Genomic DNA, 27,111 nt, shown 5'->3' with positions numbered 1-27,111 from the left:
GAGATGTGTGTGTTTGTTGTGTTCAGTACAGTAACAGTACAGGTGTGAAGTGGTGATTTCCCTCGAGGTGTTGGTGTCTAATATTCTCACAGGGAGTTGTGCATCTAAGAGTATCATTACAACAAAATGATCATCTACAAATTTACTTTGTACAGCCACCAGGTTTGATCTGAAGATTGTCTTGGAATTTTTGTGTATTTATGGTGTTTTGAGCTTGTTCTGTTTATTTTTGTTGTAGTTTGTGTCTCCTTGTTGCCGTTTTGATATCTATTTGAGTCCATTTTGCGTCATATGGTGTTGATTTTCCAATATTTTGTGGCCATGTTACACTTTTGTGGACATTTTCTATCTTCTTGTTGTCATTTTCCATCTTTCTGTGATCATTTTACGTCTTTTTGTGATTGTTTTGCATCTTCTTCCCACTTTGCATCTTTTTATGTAAGTTTGTGTCTCTTTGTTGCCATTTTGCAGCATTCTATGGTCCATCATTTAGTGGACATTTTTAAATTTTCTGTGGTTGTTTTGCATCCTTTTGTGGTATTTTCACATCTTCTTGGGCAATTTTGCATCTTTTTGTGTCTTCCTTGTTGCCATTTTGCATCATTCTGTGGTCATTTTTGCATCATTTTGTGGACATTTTTAAACTTTGTGTAGTTATTTTGCATCTTGGTGTGGGCATTTTGCATCCTTTTGTGATATTTTCACATCTTCTTGCATCATATTGCATCTTTTTGCAGCCATTTTACATCTTTTAGTGGTCATTTTGCATGGTTTTGTGGTGTTTTTGTGTGATTTTTTTTTTTGTGGTGGTTTTGCAGTAAAGTTACATTATTTTGGAACCATTTCACACTATTTTGTGGTCATTATGCATCCTCTGTAGTTGTTTTGTCCTTTGTGGTCATTTTGCATATTTTGTGGTAATATTGTATATTTTAGTGGATGTTTTGTGTGTTTTTGCAGCCATTTTGCCTCTTTTGTGGCAATTTTGCATCTTATGGCCAGTTTGTATCTCTTTGTGGCCATTGTTCATTCCTTTTTCACCAGTTTGAAATTTGGCTTTTTTTTTAATTGGTAATTTTGCAAATTTTCTGTGGGTTTTTGTTTCTATTTTTCATCTTTTGTGACCATTTTGCGTCTTTTTGTGGCCAGTTTGTATTTTTCTGTTGCCGTTTTGCAGGAGGTTGGTTCTCAGTTTTTTAAAACAGGGCTCTGACCAATCGGTCTCCAGGGTTTTTGTCTTTCAGGCTTGTTCAGTTTCGTTAAAAATTCAAACTGCCTGATGGTGTTTTCATGTTAATTAAAAGAAGCACCGGAGATGTTCAAATAAATTTCAGTTACTGGTTTTGTTTCACATAATTTAACGTGTGAGTGATAGAAATATTTATCATCCCTCGGGTTCTCCTTGCAGGCTCGTGTTTTAGAACAGAATCTTTGAAGCTGAGCTGATTTACAGCTCTGTGATGAAGAACAGTGATAAAAAGCTCAGGAAGCAGATGTAAATATGTGCAGCTGAGATAAAACCTCTGCCGGTCTGACCAGTCGGAGTGTCTTTGAACGCCACACGGAGCCTCAGAGCTCACATGAGGGTTTAGAAAAGTTAAATTCTGGCTTACAAATCTGGATGTGGTGACTGTCTGTAGAATCTTTTCTCAGTATTTTAAGACACGATGTTTTAAAGTTTGAATATTCGTAGGCCGGCAGCAGCTGACAGATTTAGTTTATTCCTACTGCAGGCGATAAAGACAGAATCACTGTCTAATCTGACCCAGGAGGCTTTAATCATCCAGCTGATCACAGGATGCTGTCTGAATCTGAAACGTACACGGACTCGGATTTCATGGCTCCAGGATGGAGTTGTCTCCATGGCAACGGCTGTTGAGACTCATGGGTGCTGTAGTACAGAGCAGCGAGGTGTGTGGAGACATTTGAAGTCTTTTTTTTTTTTTTTTTTTTTAAAACGTTACTACAGAAGAAAAACAACTTTCATAGACACAAACAGCAAACTGCAACTCCCAAGATGCATTTCACTGACAATCACAGATCTGTGTTTCCTCTCTCCTTTATTGTCACCTCTATTTGTGAGTTAAACTGTAGATCACACCTAAGTTTTATTTAATTAACTCTCTGAATCACATTACAGCATTTTTATGATAATTTATTTTGTAGCAATTCTCTGTCTTTTTTTTTAGCTCACATTTTGCATCTTTTGGTGGAGGCTTAGCTTCTTTTTGTTCCGATGTTGCCTTTTTTGGCCAGTTTGTGTGTAATTTTGTGTCTTTTTGGTAATTTTGCATCACTTTGTTCCCATTTTACATCTTTTTCTTGCCTTTTTTACATGATTTGTTGCCAGTTTTCAGCATTTTGTAGCTGTTTGTGTTTTTTTGGTGCCATTTTTCCTCTTTTTGTGTTCAGTTTGCATCTTTTCAATCCCATTTTTTACACCTTTTTCTGGCATTTTTGCACTGTTTCTGGACTGTTTTCATCTTTTTGTAGCTGTTTGTGGCTTTTTGCTGCCATTTTGCCTCTTTTTGGAGTCAATTTGCATCTTTCCATTCCTATCTTTACATCTTTTTCTGGCCTTTTTATATCGTTTCTGCACCATTATCATTTTTTTTGCGGTCATTTGTGGCTTTTTGGTACCATTTTTGTCGTCAGTTTCCATCTTTTTTTTTGCCAGTTTGCAGCATTTTGTGGTCATTTTGCATAGTTTTGACCTTTTTGCATCATTATTTGCCAGTTTCCATCTTTTTGTGACTTTTTCGTGCTATATTGTATAATTTCTTGTCAGTATGCAACTTTATGTGGCCAGTTTGCATCTTATTATTGTCAGTTTGTGGCCGTTTTGTATCCTTTTGTGGTTAGCTTACTGTATTTTGTGTCAGTTTACATCTTAAATCCATTTTACATCTTTTTGTGACCATTTCTGGTGCCATTTTTCAACTTTTTGTTCCCATTTTGTGTGGTCTTGTGTTTAATTTGTGGCTATTCTGAATAAAATTGAACATTACCATCAGTTCAGTGACTGAGATCATTCAGCAACAGATCTGAGCTGTTTGTTTGCATTTTGCTGCACTTGTTAACAAACTGCTATAAATCAGAGATGTGATAAATGTGGTTAATTAGACTTGTTTAAACAGTGCGACTGCAGAGCTAACGGCGAGTAATGCATGAACAGTTTCTCCAGTTCGGCAGCACAATGTCATCAGTTTATTTTAGGCAGGTTTTGGTCTCTCTGGGTTAAAACTCCACTTTTTTACAGAAGTTTTGAAGATTCTTCATGATAAAAATTATAAAATGGAGCACAATAGAGGAGACGAAAGTAAAGGACATTAAAATAGCCAGGAGACTAACAAAACATGAAACCAAATCCAGCTCTGGGGCAGCAGCTTCACTCTTCATTTGCACTTTTTCTGATCAGAGCTTTGAACTTTAACAGTGAGACAAAGCCATGAAGCAGCAGCGTGTTTTCAATGTGAGCGAACAGGATACAAAAACAGCAGGAGATAGATCAGTTAGCATCTTTTTTTGGTCATTTGACATGTTTTTATCACCAGTTTGTGTGTTTTTGAGGTAATTTTTTATGTTTTTGTGTATTTTTGTAGCTAGTTTAAGTCTTTCAATGGTCAGTTTGTATCTGCTGTTGTTTGGTTTTTGTCCTTTTTTTGTCAGTTTGCCTTTTTTTTAGTAATTTTCTATCTTTTTGTAGTAAATTTGTGTCTTTTTGTGATTTGTTTGTGTCCTTTGTGGTAAATTTTCATCTTTTTTTTATTCCATTTTTCATCTTTTTGTGGTTAGTTTGTATCTTTTCAGTCTATTTGCTTTTTTTGGTGATTTTACATCTGTTTTTGGTTAGTTTGTGTCCTTTTGTGGTCATTTTGCATCTTTTTGTACTCTGTTTGAATCTTGTTCCGATTTTGATCTCTTTGTGGTCGGTTTGTGTCTTTGTGATCAGAGTATGTATTTTTATGCATTTAGGTTGCATCTTTTTGTCATCAACTTGTGTGATTATGTGGTCATTTTTTCATGCTTTTGTGGCCAGTTTGCATGTTATTGTAGTCAGTGGGCAACTCGAGTTCTATGTAGGAAAGAGAATAATGGAGATTTGTTATGTTATGGGGCAGTGGTGTTGCAACGGTTAAGTTTCTGGATTACTGATCAGAAGGTCAGTGGTTCAAACCCCGATGCGGCTACTGTTGGGCCCTTGAGCAAGGCCCTTAACCCTTCCTGCTCCAGGGCTGCTGTACCATGCTGACCCCAACTGGGATATGTGAAAAACTGCATATTTCCCCTTATGAGACTAATAAAGGACCTTAAAAAATAAAATTGATCTATCTGGTAAACCTTACCTTTTCATAGTGACTCTTTTAAAGAAAACACACCTTTTTGGGGTTCCAGTAAACGTTTCAGTCCTTCATGTGGAAAGTTTTGTATTTAGGTCCGTCTGTTCACTTTATGATCTAACACACCTGTCTGCTACCTGCCAGTTCAGACAACAGCAGTTGTTTGGTTAAAAGTCACAGATGATATTTAACATCAACGGTGTGTGAAACGATGAGAGGTGTGTCTCTGGTGAATCTACAGAGAATACGAGTCAAAACTTCCATTTCCCTTTAAACTTGTACCAAACTTTGTTCATAATTGTCCCGTCGAACAGTACAGCACAGTTTCAGCTGGTTGTCAGGAGCTTTTCAGGAAATATCTGAAATCAGTTGTGTTTTTCTCAATGTGAAAGGAGTGAAAAACAGGCAGAATACCTTAAAAGTGTCTTATAACTGACTAACTTTGGTGGTTCATTCCTCCTGAAGTCAGATATTCTGACTGTTAAATGTCCTTTTGTTGTAGTGTTTGCTGCAGAAACTCTCTCCTCTGTAGATGCATCAAACAGTAACTGAGAGTCGAGTCTCTGCCCTCCTCTTCCTCCTCTTCCTCCTCCTCCTCTCAGCTCTGATAGTTTTCACTGGTCTCCACAAACATTTTGTTTGTTCCGCCGCAGCAGCGTTACCCAGAAAGCGACGCTGACAGCGGGCAGAGCGCCCCTGAATGACATGAATTATTAACTCTGTTGTAGTGTTGCAGCTGTACTGGGATCTGTGTGATGTGATTTTCATGAGCAGCTCTTTAATCTGCCGTTGGATGCAGCGAGCCTCAGCTGGTGGGAGGATTCATCCGCCGCCTGACTGAGCAGCTGAAGCTGCAGCAGCAGCAGCTCCATGAAACGTCCACCTGCTGAGCTCACGCTGCCATTTACTGCAAAATGACTTCCGGCCTGCAGCTCACAGAGGACCGAGGAGAACCTTCAGACATCACAGCTTCTCCTGGTGTGAAGACACATCCCACAGTGTCACACTTTACTGTGCAGGTTCTGGGTTTACCTGCAAACTTTGCCCATAATTTCCTGAAAAACTGTAGTTTACAGGAAAAGTGAAGAAACTGTGAGCTGCTGCACTATTAAGGAAGTGAAAATGGAAATTAGAATAGTTAAATTAAGTTTGCTTAAAAGAGGAATAAAAACTTCATGTGAATTCTTGCCTTAAGCAGCCAAACATGATGGATCTGCTTCAATAAATATTCATTCAACCCTCTGAGCGGTTTCTGTCTAATTTCCTCTCACTGTGGGCTCATTTTTCCTCACTGTGGGCTTATTGTTACTTACTGTGGGCTCATTTTTTTCTTGCTATGACCTTTTTTTTCCCTCAATGTGGCCCCTTTGTTCCTCACTGGAAGTTTATTATTCCTGACTGGAAGCTCATTTTTCCTTTTGTGGGCTTATTGTTCCTCACTGTGGGTTCATTTTTTCTCACTGGGTCCATTTTTCCTTTTGTGAGCTAATCTTTCCTCACTGTGGGCTTATTGTTCCTCACTGTGGGCTTATTGTTCCTCACTGTGGGCTCATTTTTTCTTGTGTTGGCAAATTTTTTGTCAATGTGGGGTAATTTTTCTTTAATGTGGACATTTTTTCCTCACTGTAGGCTCATTTTTCCTTACCGTGGGCTCATTTTTCCCCTTCTTATGGGCGAATTTTTCCTCACTGTGGTCATTTTTCCCTTTTTATGGGCTAATTGTTCTTCACTGTGGGTTCATTTTTTCACACCGTGGGTTAATTTTTCCTTTTGTCTGCAAATTTTTCATCAATGTGGGCTAATTTTTCCTCACTGTGGTCATTTTTCCTGACTGTGGGCTTATTGTTCCTCACTGTGGGTTAATTTTTCCTTTTGTGTTCTCATTTTTCACTAAAACAAAGTCCTGTACCTCTAAAATGTCTTCTGTGCCGTATGAAACAGTTAAAATGAGAAAAATCTGAAAAACTGTCAAATTTTTCAGATTTTTTTTTTTAGAATGAGAAAGAATAGATAAACTAGATATTTAAACATTTCTGTTTATATATGGTGTCTGCATTCGTCTTCTCTCTGCTCTGCACAAACACTGCCTGCAGTTCACCTGAAAACACTCTAAGTTTGTTCCACGTAACCGTTGTTCACAGCTGAGCCACTGATGGCTTCATGGTTACATTGAGGAACACAGAATTTTTAGTTCTTTACACAAGGAAAATCATCATTATTGGAAATGTTTCAAATGTAAAATAATGTAACTTTGATGAAATGACAGTTTTTAGCTTAGAGTTTGTGAATTTACCCGACTGAACCCCATAGGATAGATGAGTGCTTCGAGACCTTCTGAAAACTGAAAATCTAGTCTTTTTTTTAGTTTATACACTTTCTGTATCTGATAATTCATACCATTTTCGCATTGTTTTTAATGAGAGCATGCTGGTGGATTTTGTGGTTCAGAAAGTTAAATGATGTTTCTGATGCATGACTTTATTTTTTACTTTACTGTTTCAAACTGATCATCAATAAATTCACCCAAATTTCCGCTTGTTTTCTACAGACTGAAGCCACAGAATAAAGTCACTCAGTGTGGAACATGGTGACACCATAGTTAACAAAGATCTGCAAAAACTGTGCAGTAATCTGACATTCAGCTATTAGAATCTGTATGAGCTTGTTTTCAGTTTATTATCTGGTGCCCTCTGAAGAAGATCCTTTGACTTAATCCACGAGAAATGTCACTGGTTTGGTCTTGATAAGCAACGTTGTCTTTATTTGAGTTATTTTTAAGTGGATAAAAGCAGCATGTTCCTCTATAAGCATCTTTTGCATTACATAGGTTGTTTGAAAATTGTCTTTTTGATCTTATTTCCAGATTTAAGTGTTATAATGACAGATTGCTTGATAAACTGGTTTATTTTAGGTGTCCAGTCTGACATTTGACAAGGATTTTGCAGCATGCATATTAGGTTTCATTTTCATTTAACTATCATGATTTTATTTGAAAAAAAAATGCATATTAAGTGATTGAAAAATATGTTTTTAAGCCGGTATTTTACAAATTTTGTCTGTATTGTTAAATTATACATAATATTTTGTGGTTTTTGTGGTCAGTTTGTGTCTTAATTGTCATCTTTTTGTGTAATTATTTTGCATCTTTTTGTGTTTTAAGATATTTTTGTGATCAGTTTGATCTATTTGCATCTTTTTTTTGAAGTTATTTTGCATCTTTTGTTGTTATATTTCAAACTTACAGGGTTATTCTGTATCTTTTTGTAGCTATTTATTATTTTTGCCAATTTGCATAATTATTATTTGCACTTTTCTTTGATTATTTTGTTTTTTTTGTGGTAAATTTTCATACTTTATTGGATTTGATGGAATATTTTAGTGGTGAGTTTGAGTCTGAGTTGTTATTTTGGTGATATGCTAATATCCTTCATGCAATCTTAAAATGACAAACTAACATCTTACCAGGCAAACAGTGTGATACAGCAGTTTAATGTTCCATATATGCCTTTATTTTTCTGTCGGCTGCTGAGTCTTTGCTCACTGAGTCACGTGATCAGAGCAGTAACCTGGTTATTTAGGTGAACGTAAACTCACTGAGTGTAACTGACAACAGAGAAGTGCTTTCTCTTGTTGCTTTAATTTATTATAAGTCCGTTGTTCCCAGAGAAGCCGCTCTGTTCTGGTGTGTGTTGAAGTCTGACTGTTCTGGTTGAAGCCGTGTTCAGCAAAACTTTCACATGAGCAGAGAAGATGTGAACGTTTCTGCAGGATTTTGAGAATAATTGATCTTTTTTTCCAGTGGAAATGTGTTCCCTTTGACTCTTCGGCTGAGAAAATTATGCTGGCAGGTTTGTCCAAAGTGTTTTTCTCTCCCAACAGATGCCACTAATCACTAACTGTCGCTGCTGTAGAACATTCAGAGAGATTCTGATGTGATGAATTGCAGAACCATGTAGTCAGATGGATCACAGGCGTCTGAGCCTTTAACCCAGCTCCAGTTCAGTTTATCCGGTTCTCAGCAGGAAGACGGTTCTGCAACTTTCCACGGTTCCTCTGTGGATTCAGTGTGTTTTAGTTTAACATGTCTCCTCATGTGATCCAGACCAACTCCATGGTGCTGAGGGCAGGACTGAATGGGACTGGACTGAGTGGAGAGTACTTTCGGACTTGGTTTTGGATCTGAGTTCAGACAGGTTTTTGGCTGGTTCTGGACTGGGCTTGGGCTTGATTTGGACTTTGTTGCAAGCTGAGTTTGGACAAGTTTTGGAGTCACTGTAGACGGTGCTTCAGCTAGGTTTTGCTGTTAGATTTGCACTAGTCTTGGACAGTTTATTTACTGGTTTTATGCTGGTTTTGGACTTGGTTTTAGACTGAGCTTGGACTTGGTTTTGCATTACTTTGGGCTTTTTTTTATCCACTGGTCTTGGACAGACTGAGTGACTGTAGATGATGCTTCAGCGAGGTTTTACAGTTAGACTTGCACTATTCTTGAACAGATTATTTACTGGTTTTGGATTTGGTTTTAAACTGAGCTTCAACTTGGTTTTGCATTACTTTGGGCTTGTTTTAGGTTTTGTACTCTTTTAGACCCGGCTTCAATTCAGTTGGGTTTTGGTCTGCTTTGGGCTTGCTTTTGTACTTGGATTTTGGACTGGTTGTTTTTGCCCCTGTTTTGGACAAGTCTTAGCATGGTTATGGACTTAGGTTTAGACTTGTTTACAGTTACAAAATGGTTTGGGCCTGATTTTAGACTAGGCTTCAAACTGACTTTAGACTTGGCCTGAATTGGGTTTTAAGTTGGCTTTAGATTTGGCTTTGTGCTGGCTTTAGACCAGTTTTTGGTGGGTTTTGGACTGGGCTTCAACTTGGTTTTGTGCTGGTTTTGCACCGGGTTTGGATTTGGTTTTGTACTTGTTTTTGGCAGACTTCTGACTTTTTTTTTTAATTCAAAACTAGTCCATAACACCAGTATGATATTTTTAGATGGTTTTTCAACTGGTTTTGGACTTGATTCGGATGTGGTTTTGCACTGGTTTTAGGCTGGCTATAGATTAGGCTTCAGCTTGGTTTTGCACAATTTATTATTTTTTAAAATTTTTTTTTTTTTTTCCTGTTTTAGTGTTAGTGTGGTTTTGGACCCAGGTTTAGACTGATTTTTGGCTGGTTTTGTACTTGATTTGGACTTGGTTTTTTTTTTACTGGTTTTGGACTGACTTTAGACGAGGATTCAACTTGGTTTGTGATTGATTTTAGACTGGTTTTGGAGTGATTTTTGGCAGACTTTTAACATTCTATACACACAACCAGTCCAGACCCAGTCTAAAACTAAAATAATAGCTTTAGACCTTTTTTGTTTTGGTTTTAAACTAGTCTTAGATTTGAGGTCAGTTGCCTTCTGATAGTTTCTGTGATGAACCTAAACCCCTGAAGAGCATCCTGTTCACTGTCATGTTTTAAAAAATAATTTCTACAGCTTCAGATGAGCTTCAGTTTCCCTGAATGTGACGGGTGAACATTCATGTGGTTTTCTACCTCTGAGTGCTGCTTGTGATGTAAATGTGTCACCTTGAAGAAACATCATTAGTCATGTGTTTGACATGGACGGCTGCATTAATGGCTTCATCAGTCTCCGTCTCTGCAACATGAACTCTGGTTTTCTCTTTGCAATAGAACATGTTGTCTGTTATGATGTTCAAATCTCTCTGGCTGTGTGCGACACTCTGCATGGAGGGTTCATCCCAAAATTTGAATTTGATTTTTAAAGTAAATGAATTATTCATGGCTGACTTTGACTGTCTTTTGTCACTTATGTTGTGTGTTTTTTTTCTAGAAGAAACCTCTTGTTCAAAAAAAAACTCACTCTAAATCAAAATTTGGCAGCATTGAACAAATGCCAAATGACCTGTTTTTTTGGATTTGGGTAAATCTATGAAATGACCAGAATTGTTCAGGAATATCCAAGTTAAAAACTGCTTTAAAAAGAAACTTTCTTATTTTTTTAAAAGTGTAATTAAAACTGTAATATTTTAATGTTTAAAACAGGTGAAAATAGCAGCAAATATCTGTAAAATAGTGATATTTTTAGCTGGCTTAACAACGGTGTTACATTACGGCCAAACGCTTTAAATCAATGAATTGTTATTTGTAAAAATACAAGTTTTTTTAATGTGGAAATTATTAACAGTTTCTGTAATTTAACAAAACAGATGAAATAACATTTTAAAAAATATTTCCAACTTTCAGTCTTTAAAATACATAATTTTAAAATAACAGCAAAATTTTGCAAAATAACTTTTATTCTGATTAAATAATATACGAAAGAAAAATTTAATTTATTTTGAAGAAACCGATTATTGATGTGGACACTGTTTATAGTTTTAGCCTTTTTTTTCCAGTTAATAATTTTTCTGTTATTTTACCACTTATCTGTATTTCAACATAACAGAGGAAATCTGTAAAATAAGGGAATAAATACATTTAAAATAAATAGTTTAAAAAAACAGTTAAAACTCTTAATCTTTTACAGTGTGGTTCAGTGGAGTTTGCTTTAGCTGAATTCTCGACCACTGTGAGCCGTATTTATGACTGAAGCTGAAATCTGATTTGTTTGATTAAAGCGTAATAAATGTATTGATCGGTGACAGGAAGCAGGTGAACCACGGATCTGTTGTTTCTGAAATGGCCTTCTTCACGTTTCCTTCCTCCTTACATGTAACCGGAGCTGCTGCTGCTGCCGAGGAAGACGAGGATGTTTGATATTTTTCCTGGATGGTTTCTGAAACCGACACCACAGCCGGGTTGTGTTGATCAGGAGGCTGCTGGTCGGTCCGTGGAGATACGATCGCTGCAGAAACGACTTCCTGTCCTGACATTTTCTTGAAAATTAAACATTTTTTTATCCCAAAAACATTTTTCGAAAGCCTGAAAGTTTGAACAATATGGATGTTTGTAGAGACGGTTCTGAAAAGTTTGGACACATTTCGGAAGTGAATTATAATTTATATTTTCTTTCTTTATTTATTTAATTTGCCTTTTTTTTAAATATGACTCTTTTCTTGACATCTGTAAATGCGTTGGTGCATTTCTTATTTTTTTAAACTTCTGGCAATTAACGTTTACTAAAGCGTGGAAAATTTTGGATGCAGAAGGCATTTTGATCATTCAGTTGGAACTTTTGGAGAGTTTTAGGAACAAATTTGGAAAAGTTGGGATACGTTTGGGAAGGGACATTTCTTTTTCTTCTGGACAACAAGATTTAATTTCATTTTAAATGTGTAAAATTTAGCATTTTTGTTATGTGATTTGTATGTTTTGGAAACAAGTCATTTTTAGAAAGTAGAATCATTTCTTTTGCCTGTTTAAAGTAAGAGTATTGAGAATATTTACATAATATAATAGATTTCATTGGAAGAAGATTTAAAAAGTGGCGACACTTAAAGAAAGTGAAATATATATATAAATACATGTGTTTTTCAAAATTTAAGGATGGCTTTGGAAATTCAGACTTTTCTTTTGCCAAAGGAAGATATGTCTTGAAAGGTGAAGGTTTTAAGATTATTTATTTATTTATTTAGAGTCAGAGACATTTTTAGCCAGCCAAAGTGAAGACACTTTTGAAAAACCTGGATTAATTTTGAAAGTTTTAATGCTTAGAACATTGTATTCATTTTCGGGAAGTTTTAGACATTTTAGCAAAGTAAAAAGTTGTATTGTGTATCTTTTTAATTAGTTTTGTGCCCTTTGTGGCCGTTTTGTGTCTTTGATAGTTATTTTTCACCTCTTCGGCCATGTTGTCTCTTTTTTGCATGTAATGATAATTTTAACTCTCTTTGTTTTCATTTTGCATCTTTTATAGTTTTTTGTGTCATCATTTAGTCATTTTGCATTCTCGGTGACCACTTTGTGTCTATTCTTAGTAGTTTTGTGTTTGTTTTGTGTGTTATTGTAGTAATGTGCATCTTTTTATGGTTGTGTTGTGTCTCTTTTGAATGATTTTGTATCCTTAGTGCCCATTTTGTGTGTTTTTTAGCTGTTTTGAGACAGGTTTTTTTTTTGACTTTTTGAGGTAATTTATCTTCACAGCTCGTTTTCTTTCTTTGTTGTTTCATTTTGTGTTTCTATCAGATTTTAGATTTCTTTGTAGTTATTTTTTTTCTTGTGTGGACATTTTGGGTCTATTTTTAGTTACTTTGTGATGGTATTATGTCTTATTGCAGCTGTTTTGTCTCTTTTTAGTTGTTTTCTATCCAGTTGGTGGCCACTTAGAATTCCCGACCGATTTCTTGAAGTTTTATAAATCCTGTTCATGTGTCAGTGCTTTTTTGTTTTGGATAGTAAATAATAAGAATTTAAAGTGGGGACATTTTGCAGTTGTTTTAACTAGGAGCAGGACAGAAATAAAACTGTTCTATGATGAACCAGTCCCGTTAGATAAACCACATTACCTCAGATGATTTAATTAGAGCAGTGTGACACTGAGAGTCATTTGTTATGTCCAGACACGTGAGTTAATCAGATGAGCACCATTATGAACACGATGTGGTCATTTTTCCACATAGTTTAATCTCATTCTTCCAGCTGAATCTCATTTGTCTCATCAGGTGCAATTAAAAAAAGTGTAATGAGATAAAATAATCTAATTAAATTAGTTCAGAGGACTTGTTCTATGTGTCGGCTGTTACCATTCTAATCCTGACAGAGAGCATTTCCATCTAATTAAAAATATGTAAATCAGTTATAAAACGATCACTCTGAGGCTGATAAATGTTCCCGAAAGTTATTAATAAAGTTTTCTGTCTCTGTGGCCATTTTTTTATCTCTCTGCAGTCATTTAATGACTGTAGAGAGTTGTTTTGCATATTTTTCTAGTTGTTTTGTGCTTTTTTTTTTTTGATCATTTTGCCATTGTGTTGTATCTCATTGTGGTCATTTTGTGTATTTTTCAATTTTTTTTGCAGCTCTCTTTAGTTTGTGTCCTGTTTTTGAACATTTTATATCTCTGAGTTGTTGTTTCGCACCTTTGTGGTCATTATGTGTCCCTTTTCAGTTGTTTTGCATCCTTATGTATAAGGTCTGTCTGTCTGTCTTTAGTTATTTTGTAAATAGTTTTTTCTCATTGTGGTCACTTTGTATCTTTTTATAGTTGTTTTGTCTGTTTAGTCATTTTAGTGGACGTTTTATGCTTCTCTATTGTGGTTTTACATCTGTTTTTCAGCTGCTTTGTGGCATTTTGTTGTATTTTAGTCATTTTATGATGGTTTTATCTTTCATTGTGGTCATTTTGCATCTTTTTATAGTTACTTTGTGTCTCTTTGCAATCATTTTGCATTCTGCTGGTGATCATTTTGTGTATTTGATAGTGATTTTGCAGCTGTTTGTCGCTGTTTTGCACCTCTATGAACAATTTTTGCCTGTTTTTAGTCATTTTGTCATAGGTTCATATCTCATAGTGACCTTGGACAATCTTTTTCAAGTTCTTTTGTGTCTCTTTTCAGTCATTTTGTATTCATTGTGAACGTTCAGTCTTTTTTGTAGTGGTCAGCATCTCTTTTTATGCTTCTCTGTAGTGGTTTTAAATCCCTTTGAGTTTTTTTTGTGCTTCTGTGGTAATTTTGTGTCTTTTTCACTTGTTTTGTGATGGTGTTATGTGTCATTGTGGTTGTTTTGCACATTTTTGTAGTTGTTTTGTGTCTCTAGTCGTGTTACATTGTTTTGAAGGTCCTTTCACATTTCTTTGTAATTGTCTTTGTGGCTCTGGCTATTTTGAATCTTTTTCAACATTTTAATTGACTTCTCAGTAAGAAATTTTCCCAGTCAGATGTTAACTGGGGCTCTCTTTTTAACTTGGTCAATAATGCATACATGTCTGTGCTGTAAATGTGAATAAATATGCATATACATTCATTTAGGTTTCATCCAGACTGTGACTCCTCTGGACCTCCAGCGAATCAGATTTTCTCAGACACTCTCTGATCCATCCTTTGGCTCTTTGTCTCCCGTTCAGACTTCCTGTCCCGCCCCCACCATGAGCGACATCTACGAGTCCGCGGCGAACTCTCTGGGTTTGTTCAGCAGCCCCTGCCTCACCAAAGTGGAGCTCCGGCTCACCTGCAAGGGGATCTCAGACCGAGACGCTCTGTCCAAACCCGACCCCTGCTTCATCCTCAAGATGCAGTCTCACGGCCAGTGGATGGAGGTACGTTGTCAAGGCAACCATGCCAACTTCCTCCCCTTTCTCTGGTCTCTTATTTTTTAGTTTTGGGTTTATGAACCGAAATAACTCTGTATTTCTGGTTTCTGGTGGTTTTCATTCTGTTTGAGTATGTGCAGCTCATTTTGAAGTCTAATATTTTACCTACTACTTACATTATTTTAGATTTATCTTGAGTCTCCTTTTGTCACCGAACGTTTATTACTTTCAGCATTTTGGTCTTTGCTGCGAGACTCTTTATGCTTCCTTTTTTTTCCATAGTAGCATTTCATTTTCATAATAAAGCACTTACTTACATTCTTTCTTTCCTTTTTTTAACCATTTGGTGGTGTCAAAACAATTTGAAAGCACAATTATGTTATTACTTTATAAGTTAATCTGGTAAAGTTGAGATGAAGTCCAACACTCATGCTTCTTTTAGCTCCATCTTTGGGCTCCACCTGCTCATAAGGGAAAACTCAGCAGCTAACTTTGTCTGTTTGTTTTTGAAGATTTTTACAGTTTTTTTTCCTTCCTTGCTTTGTGCTGTGAAACAATGACATGTATCTAGAATAATGTTGCCTCCAGGTCTGAAAAGTAAAGCTTTAAAGCTGCATTCTCTCTAAAAGCCAGTAGGAGGCAACACCTCTAGTTGTACAGAGATCTGATTCCGTAAATAGAAAATGCTCCGACTTCTAACTTGATCTGTTGCTTCAGCAAACATTTACTTCATGAGTTTTTGGTCTCATTTGCTAGTTCTGAGTCTCCTTGAGTACATTGTATTGTTCATTTAGTAAATTATGGTCATATTTAGGGGAAAATTTCCTGTGATAAACTGATTGATTTTTGTCCACCAACTATTTTTTTCAAGTTTTGCATCTGCCTAAAGTATCTGAAGCCCCTTTGGGAGGAAGCTCTGTTTGTTCTTGTCCTGGAATTTAAGTAAAACCCACACAAATATGAAATCAGCTTATTAATTATACCATTTCCATTTTTTTGTGTTTAAGACTTTCTCATCACATGCATTCTTCTAGTCTTTTTCTCATTTTAACAGAAATGTTATTTACATTTAAGACATTTACAACTAATTCTATAAGAAGAAAACTCAACAAATTTAGCATTTCAGGCTCAAAAATGACATGAGCTCTAGATTGCTTAGGCTCTAGAATGCACGAATGTGTTTGAGAAGTGACTTTTCGAGTAAAGAAACAGAAGAATGAGGGAAATGTTGTGTAGCCTGACCAGTCAGAACACAGAAAACTGTACTGAGCAACTGCACAAAAGGCCATAATGAGATAAATGAGTAGTTAAAGGAGCTGATTTCTTCCACCATCAGACGTTTTTCCTGCTCCGCTGTTTGTGGTTGATTTGCGCTGCAGACTCTCAGTCGTTCCTGGTGATAAATGGACATTAGCCTCTGCGTTGATGCAGTCTGTGGTGCATTATCAGATTCCCGTTGCGTTAATGTCGCTGCTGCTGATTTAATGGATGTGAGTGCTTTTCACCTGCAGCAGGAAACATCCGTCCTGCTGCTCGGCCGTCTGTACCTGCAGGAGTAAAGACCATCAGGTTAAACTGCTGATGAGCGACGGTTAATTCTGACCTGTGTGTTGGCCTCTGTGCTGGGTTCAGGTCGCTGCATGAAGCTGGGGTTTTTCAGCCTCAGTGAACAATGATTCTTTAATGGACTGAACAGAGCTGAGAGGGAACCGAGCTGCTGAGTGAAACCATGAAAGAAATTGAGCCACTGCAGAGAGAAATCAAAGAAAATCAACCAACATGACACTTACCAAACTGTTTTTTTTTTTCTTCTTTTTGTGTCTAATTTCTTCTCTAATTTTCATCTCATCTGTTACTATGAGTCAGATTTTGAACAAATCAGCTGAGGACCCTAAAGGTCATGCAAGATTTGATTAAAATCACCTACATGTAAATAAGTGAGATCTATTAATTTATGTAGTATTCGGCATTTCTAGTTTTTGTTTTCAGATTTTGAAACAAAACAAACAACACTCCAATCAAACAGAACTGAGTAACCACAAAATTACCTTCTATTACAACTAAATGCAGTTGTGTTCTAAGGGAAACACATTTTCTGCTGGAAAATTTACATAAATATGTTTCTAATTAATGTATCTTTGACATTAATTTCACTGCTTAATTATTGCTCCTTTTCAGCCAACCAATCACATATTAGATGGACTTGTCACCATGGTAACCTCGAAAATGGGTTGGAGACATTTCAAATACGTAGTGAGAGGACCGTATTTTAACCCAAACCCTAACATATTTTTAATCTAATCAGGTAATTTTGGTGACTCACCATAAACAAGAGCAATATTTTCCTAAATGAAATCACATCATTTTTATTCCTGAACCAAACCAGAAAATGAGTGAAAACCAAAACAGAAACTCTAGTCTTGTGGGTTATAGTCTGGGTGTTGGTTTATGTCACTAACCACCCGTCCAGCCTCGTAACTCGAACTGCCTTTCAAACGAATCACCTTTCCAATCCCATCACAGGTCACAAACTATGTTTAAACATCACGTTTCCTTCAGAGAATGCAGCTTAGTTGTAATTTTGCGAGTTCCTTCTTTCTTTTTGTGTTGGACTTCTTTACTAACTTGTGTTCTGCTTTCTCTGAATTCTGTTGTTGGCTGTTATTTGTCGTCTTAAATGTGAGTGAAACGCTTAAATGAATGCAGCTTTCTCATCATATAAATCCTGCTGCTGTGTGATGCTACAAGTGTTCAATAACCTCAGGAAATACTCCTAAACGGCTGGAAGCAACAAACTAAAGTGATGTAAAGATATGTAGGTCTACACAGAATCTGCTCTCCATGCTCTATCTGGGATAATTTATAAGAATCTACCGACGCTGCAATTTTTCCACGTGCACAATTATGCTCAACTCTCTCTCTTTGGAGATGCTTATGGATCCTGCTGCTCAGTGGAAAAAGCTCAGAGGAAATACTCCTAAAGAGCTGGAAGCAACAAACTAAACCTCAGCTCCTGTTTGTTAAGACCAGCATTAGTCATTAATAACTTCTTACAGACAAGTTTGTTAGTTTTGTTTGGCATCTAAAGACATACAAACTGTGTCTTTTATGCCTCTTGACATGTTTAAAGACCAGTATTGGTGCTGAAATAAAGAAAACGCCTCATGTTCAGACTTTGTTTTAACATATAGAACAGCTTTTTCATAAATTAGGGCCTTTGAGGCTTACATTTTTTTGGCGCAAGGTTAGTTTGGGCGGCATAAAGCAGAGCCTGAACGCAGGTGCTCAATGCCAAAATGATAATTAAAATTATCATAATTATGTCCATTTATGAATTCCCTGATAGTACTTCTCGTTAAAACAAGTAAAATCATACAGCGAGCAGCAGATGCAGCCCATTTTTTCTGTCACACATTAACAGTGTTAAATAAACATGACAGGAGATTTTTGACGGGTTATAGTTGAATCTTTTTCCCCTTCATCCTCCAGTAAACTGTAAAACAAAGACTGTCCTTCGATATAAAGCAGCTTGTTGCGAACTTCTGCGTCTTGTGCTTGTGTGGTTTTCAGGAACTGTCTGTTTACTGAAATTAAATTTGAATTCTGTTTCCAACAATCCAACCATTGATGTGCAGATTTTCTCGAAACGCAGATAAAATTTGCACTACAGAGTCTGTGGTTTCAATGTTTACGGATTCTAAAGCCTCTGAATTAATTCTTTGTCTCCGAACGTGGTGGGGAGTTTTGTCAGAGCACATTTGTGAGTCTCAGGTGTATTTTCAGGTGCTGTTTTTGTTTATCTGCTCGGAGAGAGGCTGTTTACTTCACTGACAGTGGTAATAAGAGTGAAAATGCAGGCTTCTCCCTCTGCGGCGGCTCGATTCTTCATCTTCTGCCATCTGTGGCCGAATTGTTGGAAGCTGCTCTAGTCGTTATTGACGCAACAAATGATGAAGGAGAAAAGTGACATAATTCTCTGCAGGTTTGTTTTCTTAGGCAATCTGAGGCTCATAGGAGGCAAACACAGTGAGAGAGTAAACAGAGGAGATGAGCATCTTTTATCAAGGAGAAAATGAGAAGTTTTACACACTTTACCTGCACAGGTGATACACTTGATGGTTAAAAAGCTCCAGCTGCTGCACAGTTTTCTGTAATTGCTGCAATTTGAGGCTCCACTTTTACTAAAAGCATCTTTGTAGCCTCCCATGACTCCTTAAAGTAAAACTTTGTTAGTGAACCAGCATTTAAATAGAGTCATAGATTAAAATGGTGTTGCTCTAACCTTGTACTCTCGATGTTATGTAAACGTGCTCAAAGACGGAACTTTTCATGATGCCTTCAGTTTTTTTTTCATGTTTCAGCTCATCTACAATAAGAAATTATTTCATCTGCTGGTCCAATATTGCAGATACAGGGGGTCCTCGACTTAGGTCGGAGTTTGGTTCCGACGGATCGATGTAAGTCGATTCTCGCCACAAGTTGGAACTCCGACGAAAATGTAAACAAAGCTGTTATGTGCATCACTTTATGATCAGTTCTTCGGAAAAGTCATGAATACCAACGACTTTCATGCAAGCATGAATCATTTTACAAGAAGATAACAGAATACTGTAACGGACTGATACTGTAGTTGATGTTGAGGTTTCTATGTTTATTGTTCAGTTCCAGATTTACCTAATGTCAGTGAACGTGCCATGTTTAGTTAGAGCTCACCTCTGATTGAGAGTCAGCAGTAGTGTGTGTCGGTGTGTGTGTGTGTGTGTTGAGTGATAGAGAGCTGGTAACGATGGTTAATTCTGGAGCTAAGTTACAGGTTTTTTGTAGTTCTTTTGGCCTTGGCTCCGGCCCACAGCAGCCTGTGTGAAGGTTCAATAAACGACCAGAGAACCATAAAGTCTCACTCATTCATCGCAGAGGGCCGCTACAATATGTTGCACTGTTTATACAACTTGATGGATTGTCGTCTGTGTTTTGCCCTCTTCCAAGCATTTTATTATATCTGATTTCACTTCCATGGAGATGGCTTTCGTGGCTTTCAATGACGTCATAAACCGAGGACCCCCTGTACTAAATAAATAAATAACATGATGAGAAATAACTATATCTTTAATAGTTCTTGAGATCTTATTTTTCAAACAGCTTCAAGTTTCAATGTGTGAAAAAAAAGCTGCTAGAGCGGGTCGACGGGCAATTTTTAAAAAGAAAAAATATCTTTGAAAGTATTTGATATATATTAAGCTAGAATGTTACAAATATCTCTAAAAATGTGATGATTAACGACATGATTTCTTATTGGGCTTTGGCCTCAAAAGGTCTTGAGTCAATGACATGATGAGAAATAACAGTGAACAGTTTCTATCTTTAATAGTTCGTCAGATATTGCTGTTGAAATATAACTTCACATTTCAGTTAGCAAAAATCCTACTGAAAGTCAGTCAAGGGGCAGTTTAAAAACATAAAAATCTTCTAAAGTATTTGATATATATTGATGTAAATTTTCACAGATACCATTTTAGATATCCAAAGTTCATGACAAAGGCTATCAGAGATGGTTGAGTAGAAGAACCTGATGATTTGAGATGGAATAATTCAGCCGTATTTTTAAAAATCATCCTCCAGTGTCAGATTTTGTCATAGTTTCTCTGTTGCTGTAATTCTGGATTAAACCCTCTCAGACCTCTTTCTTCTTCCTCATCTGTTCAAACTCCTCTCTTGACCTGCTTTCCTCCTCCGACCAGATCAGCTCCGTTATTGTGCATCACCATCTCTCTTTTTAGATTAGATAATGATTTTTTTCTTGCAGTTAAATGTCTCCTGTCTGTTGAGTAAACAGTAGCTATTACTGTGTCCGCTCATCACAGCAAACTGATTCCTCCTCCAGTGCCTTGATTAGGTAACGAGGACGCTGCTCCTCATTAGCAGCTCAGATGTTGTCACATCAAAAAGCTTTTCTTCTGTTTGTCAGGAAACAAGTGGTGCTGCGGGGAAATCCTCCGTTTGTTTGGGGCGACGCTGAACTCGAACTTCTGTGAACTCGTGAACTTTCAGCTCCCAGTTTTTGGTTCTGCTGCGCATTTTGGTTCAGTCTCTTATCGGGTCTGTTTGCAGCTGCTTGGAGGAGAATAAAACCTCATTCAGATAGGTTTTTTTTTTCCCGAACAGGGAGGTGAGGTGGTTTTAATACGACCTTTTTTAATCCAGTCTGGAGTGTATGTGGGTCATTTCTCACCTCCTCTGCAGTAATAATTACAGCTGAAATCAGGAAAGTGGCAGCTCCTCCTGGAAGTTAAATCCTGTCCACTCTTGTATCTTTAAGTGAATCTCTGCCGGTGCTCCTACTTATTTAATCAGGTCAGTGGGAACATTTACATACAGCATAGCTGCAAAACTGTTGAAAAGAGATGCAGAACAACTGTAAAAAGACACAAAAATTAGACATGCAAAATTAATGTAAAGAGACTCAAAAATTATTATAGAGATGCAATATGTTTGTAAAGTGATGACAAGCTGTAAAGAAGTGCAAAAATTACAGTAACAAGATGCAAAAACACTGAAAAAAGGCACAAAAATTACAATATAAAGATGCAAAAATTACTACAGACACACAAAAATGTATATAAAAAGACAGAATGAATGTAAAGAGATGCAAAAAAATTACAATAAAAAGACACAAAAATGATTAGAGAGATGCAATATGATTGTAAAGTGATGCCAAACTGAAAAGAGATGGAAAAATTACAATAGCAAGATGCAAAAACACTGAACAAATGGCACAACAATTAGAATATAAAGATGCAAAAATTACTACAGACACAAAAATGTATATAAAAAGACAGAATGAATGTAAAGAGATGCAAAAATTACAATAAAGAGACATGATAATTATAGAGATGCAATATGATTGTAAAGTGACACAAAATAGTAAAAAGATGCAAAAATAACTATGTAGAATTGCAAAATGACTAGAAACAGATGCCAAAATTATAGAGAACCAAAAATCACAATAAAGAGATGCATAATGACTATGAAGAGACACAAAAATTACCGCAAAGAGACTCAGAATGATCAGAAAGTAACACGACTGTAGATACTCCCAAGTGGGATAAAACAACCAGAACTAGATCCAATAAGTTGCAACCAACACAAAATATGTGCAGAGAGACACATCAGGACCATGATGAGACATAAAACAGCTACAAAGGGACACACAATGACCACAGAGACACTAGATTATTAGATAAATGATCAGAAATAGATGCAAATGGACAGAACATCTGCAGAGACATAATCGGCCAATGATGAGATGTAAAACTGCTACAAAGAGACATAAAATTACCACAAAGAGACACAAAATTATCTGAAAGTGATGCAACAAATCACTGTAGACATAAAACGGTTCCAAAGGGAGACAGACGAAGACCACAAAAAGACACAAAATGATCTTAAAGTGAGATAAAACAAGCAGAAATGGATGCATAAAGTTGCAAAATGTGTGCAGAGACACAAGACCATGATGAGGTATAAAACTGCTATACAGAGACACAAAATGACTACAAAGAGAGATAAAACAAGCAGAAATAGCTTTCAGTTTGTCATTGCTGAGTTTTCGTGCTTTTGAGGCTCTTCTGTCAGTGTGTGATTGGTGGTTGGATGCGATGGTTGGATGCTCTCTGTGTTGGACTCTGTAGTCGTGTTCTGGTGTCAGCAGGGATGGTAATCTGGGTGAAAGTTCTGCTTCCCGCCTGCCCTGAACTCAGCGTTGCCAGGAAGTCATCAAAGCGTAATGCTGGTTTTATTCCGGATGATGTCGGCTCTGCGGCTGCGTTCATGAATGTTTGATCGAGTTGGGGATGATCCTCGGCGCTGTGGGCGTCCTCCTCTCCTCCCTCTGGTTTCTACTCACCACATTCTGACTCTTCTGTCAGACAAATCTTCATTTTCATCATCTCACACTGCCTCGGCTGTCGCCTTCGCTGTCAGCCTTCACTTCTGACTTTTACAGAAGTCAGTGTGTAGATTTTATTTCCTGTCACTGCTGGAACAACTCTGGCCTCTTTTTAACAGCTGCCTGTCAAAAGTAACATTTTTTATCGACATAAACAAAGTCAGCCTGAGATATGTGTGAGTATCCAGACCACAGCATTCATTCAGGGAATTATTTTTAAGAAAACTTGCTTGACAGGGGTTTCCACAGTTGCAAAACAACAAAAACACTGAAAAAAGAGACCAACCAACCAGAATGGATGCAAACTGACCACAAAGACACAAAAGCTACTGTAAAGAGACACAAAATGAAGGTGAATTTTGGAAAAACAAAGACAAAACAACCGCACAGACACAAACCACATCAGTGTCATTTATAATTATTTTGTCCCCTAAAGTGTGAGGTGTTTCTCCTCTGTACAGTGTTATAATCATCTGTAAAAGAAACCCAAGACAACAACAACAATAAGAAAAAGAAAATGCTGAAAATCCGGCAGCAAAGATGTCAGAAAAAATATGTTAAAAAGTGAATGTTGTAACGTTAAAAAAACAACAGTAAAGAATTGTAAAGTAATTTTATTGTTAGCCAATTAAGGACAATGAAACGGTGGAAAATACAGATTTTTTTTCTTTCACACTCAATATGTAAGTTAGTACTTTTTTTGGTGGTTGTACTAGATATTATCTGTAACTTGGCACAAAATAGAAAATCTGTAAATTAACGATTAAAGTCATTTACCATTTTCAAACCATAATATAGATGTATTTTTTTTCCATTTTCTCTTGATGTACATAATTTTTCTTTTAAATAATGTAAAATATCTGTAAAATGACAATATTTTTTGCCAAACACAATAAAATAACAAAATGAATAATAGATAATTATTTTCAATGTTTTTGCCTGTGTTTGTTTATTTATTAGGTGATTTATTTATGTATTTTTATTTACCTATTTTTGACAGTTAAACATGTAAATTTATGCGTTTTTTTCCCTGTGATTTCACTAGATATTATCTATAATTTACCAAACATGGAATATCTGTAAAATAACAGTAAGGTATTTTTTAAAATTACTGTTAAAGATTCAAGGCTGAAGTGGAGTTATGGGATCTGTCCTTCATGTCCTCACAGTTCCCCCAAGAGGCTGCTGAAATGAAATTTTAATCGCTCTTACTCAAGTTTTACATCTAGAAGTCGGAGGAATCCTCAAGGGCCTGATTTCTGACGATATAAAGTGTTTTCTGAAGACATAAACTGTCCGCTGTGTGGTGAAGCAGCAGTTTGTGTATCGAGTGTGTGCTGTGAATAATCGGTCAGACCTGTTTTCTGTTGCCCCACTTTATATTTTTAGCCGGATGAAATGCGTCTCGGTGTCCACACTGACTCCTTCTTCTGCTTTCATTGTTCCTCTCGTCCCACTTTCATGTGTAAAAGCTTCACTTTGTGTCTTTACTTGGGCGTGATGTGGGAGGTTAGAGAGCTGACAGCGCCTCCACTCTGGTCTCTGTTCCGCTGCGATCACACCACCAGCTGAAGGATTTTTTTTTTTGTTGTCGAGTGCTGTCTTTGTCTCAGGCTGACAAATGGATTCAAACAGATCTGGAAGAAGAAGTTGTTTCTGGTGTCTCACACCGTCAGAGACTGAAGAACTCATTAGTGTCTCGGTGAGGAGAAATGTGAGTTCCATCTAAAATCACAGCTCATGTTCTGTCTGTAGTTTCTGTTTTCCTGATCTCTCGACTGAAAAAACCAAAAGAGGTGACACAAGCTGAGAAAGACTCAAAAAGACTTCAAAGAGATGCAAAAATGCTATTAAGAGACACAAGAAGACACCAAGCAGATACAAAGATACTACAGATACACAAAAAGACTGCAAACACATAGAACTGTAAAGAGACACACAATGTCTGTAAAGAGACTGAACACAACTGCAAAGTGCCACAAACATACTGCAGAGACAAAAAACACTGTAAACGGACACAAAGTGACTGCAAAGAGACACAAATTGACTCTAAAGAGACAAAAAAGACTGCAAAGACACCCTGAATGTCTGTAAAGAGTCTCAAAATGAGTTCAGAGACAAATGACTGCCAAGTGATAAAAAAAATGACTATGGTGAGACACAAAATGACTGCAAAAGAGACAAAACCACAAAAAAGATTGCAAAGAGACACACAATAAGGCACCAAAGAGGCACAACACAACCAGAAATGGATTCAAACTAACCACCAAGAGACACTAAACAACCTTAAAGTGACACAAAACCACTGCAGAGACAAAAGACTGCAAAGAGAAACAAAACCACTTCAAAAAGACCGCAGAGACACAAAAAGACCACAGAGAGACAAAACTATTGCAGAGACCTAAATTGACTGCAAAGAGACATAAAAACACAGCAAAAGACAAAAAGACACAAAAGAGACTGCAATCAGACACAAAATGTCTGTAAAGAGACGCAAAAAGACAGCAAAGAGACACAAAAAGTCTCAAAAGAGATGCTAAAAGATTGCAGAATAAAAGACAGCAAGGAGACACAAAATGTCTTGTAAAAAGAAAGCAAAAAGACCACAAAGAGACACAAAATGTCTGTAAAGACACTCAAAATGACTACAATGTGACACAAAAGACTGCATAGAGACACAAAACATCAGCAAAGAGACACAACACAACCAGAAATGGACACAAACTGACCACAAACAGACACTTAACAACTGTGGCACAAAACCACAGCAGAGACAAAAGACTGTAAATATACACAAAACTGCTTTTAAGTTTGCATTTAAGTTTGGTTTAGGCACAAAACATATGTGGTTCAGTTTAGAAGAATCTGCCTTTTTGTCATAGGCTTTTGCTTGGTTAATGAAGAATGTGTGTTTAGATGCTGAGGAATGAGATTTTGTGGAGACTGGTTTGGACATTATTCCATTTTGTGTCACATCTGGGTCATTTCTGTGTCACATTTTGATCAGTACAACCATGGCTAGATGGAGAGAGAACTCACAAATGTTTTCTGTGCAGCGTGCCACAGTTATAACGACACAAGTCATGAATTAAAAGAACAGTACGTAGAAAGGGAAAAAGCGGCTCCTGTTATACGTCTTCTACTCCAGCTAACCTGTAACCTGCAGGGCTGTGAGGTTTGTAGGAGCTGTTAAATGAGCTGTTTTCTGCCGTGACAGTTGTTGGATGTGAAGCAGCCACAGCAGGAATCTCCTCGTCGTCTCTCCTCCCTTCAGACTTGTTAAAAAGTCGAGGTGGAGTCTTCAGAGAGCTGCAGCTTTATCTGCCCAAAACAGACGAGCTGAGTCTGACCTGTTTGTTATCAGGTGAAACTTTAAAGATCCTCAGGAGACGAGAGATCTTTGTCTCCCCTGTTACCGCTGTTCCCGTTACCGCTGCTGTTAGTGTTACTGCCTGTTGAATCTCACACTACAGGCTAAACATTCAGTTAATCAGGGACAAGGGCTATAGCTGTATAAATGCTAATATTTATTGTCCAAAATGCACACATGATAAAGTGAGAATCCTATTCATCCAAATCGGTCTTTGCATATCAAATTGCACCGCCATAAATTCACTCACGGATACAATCAACACAACAGAAGTCGGATCTCAGTGCTATTAATTACCATCAGTGGATCAGAAATAGGGAACTGACTAAAACAAAACAAAAATAAAAGTAGTTAGTCTGCTCTCACCAGACACCTCCAGTCCTTTTCATCTACAGCCTGTGTAAAGCCGGGTAGACTAACTAAAGCAGTCAAATCTTACAAACAAAACCAATAAGGACAGCAGGAAACAGTGTATAACACGCTGAGCAGTCCCTGTAAGAAGCACAGAAGATAGATACAAAATAAACGATCAGACATTTTTAATTAGCGTCATTTAAAACCACAATAACTCTGAAATACGTCCTTATATACCTGCTACATCGACATCTTAGGCACAACAAGCGGTCACACTGCAATGTCCAAATACAGCTGTCAAAAAAAACACACTCAGGTTAAATATTGTGGAGCAAGCTACCCCTAAAACATCCAATAAATGTCTTACCACAAGTTAATAATTGTCTGCTATACAGAGGTGGATAGTAACGAGTTACATTTACTCCGTTACATTTACTTGAGTAACTTTTTGAAAGTTTGAGTAGTTTTACTCTGCCATACTTTTTAATTTTACTTGAGTAGATTTGTGAAGAAGAAACATTACTCTTACTCAGTTACACTGGGCTACACTCGACTCGTTACTTTTTTATTTACCACATTAGAGCTGCTTTATTTTGCCAGAGAGATACCCCCAGTGGATCTACCACATGACTGTGTTTCACCAATCAGACGACGCAACAATAATCACGTGACTCCGTTTCGCCACACGTCGCCTTGTGGTCACATGACCTCATACAAATGTGGTGGCATAGCGGCACAAACTCTTCACACGTAGCAGACATGGAATGAAAAAACGGGGGAATTTTCGAGCTTGCCGTGGCACTAGCTAAGTAGCTGACTTCATGTTAAGCTAACATTGTTGTACTATATTAGCTTGCTGTAGCATTAGCTAATTAACTGACTTTATGTTAAACTGTAGCATTAGCTGACTTTG

General features: G+C 37.0%; 1 protein-coding gene across 1 annotated transcript in view; it reads left to right on the top strand.

Moving 5' to 3' along the window:
• Positions 1-27,111, top strand: part of cpne4a (copine IVa) — an 89,078-nt gene that overhangs the window by 2,617 nt on the left and 59,350 nt on the right. The window contains exon 2 of the mRNA XM_023281916.3: positions 14,344-14,535. Coding sequence (XP_023137684.1) covers positions 14,365-14,535 — 171 coding nt within the window. The 5' untranslated portion in view covers positions 14,344-14,364. The remainder of the gene's footprint in view (positions 1-14,343; positions 14,536-27,111) is intronic.

This window comes from Amphiprion ocellaris, chromosome 9, assembly GCF_022539595.1.
Source record: "Amphiprion ocellaris isolate individual 3 ecotype Okinawa chromosome 9, ASM2253959v1, whole genome shotgun sequence".
Classification (NCBI taxonomy): domain Eukaryota; kingdom Metazoa; phylum Chordata; class Actinopteri; family Pomacentridae; genus Amphiprion; species Amphiprion ocellaris.
This window is presented reverse-complemented; position numbering and strand designations above follow the sequence as displayed.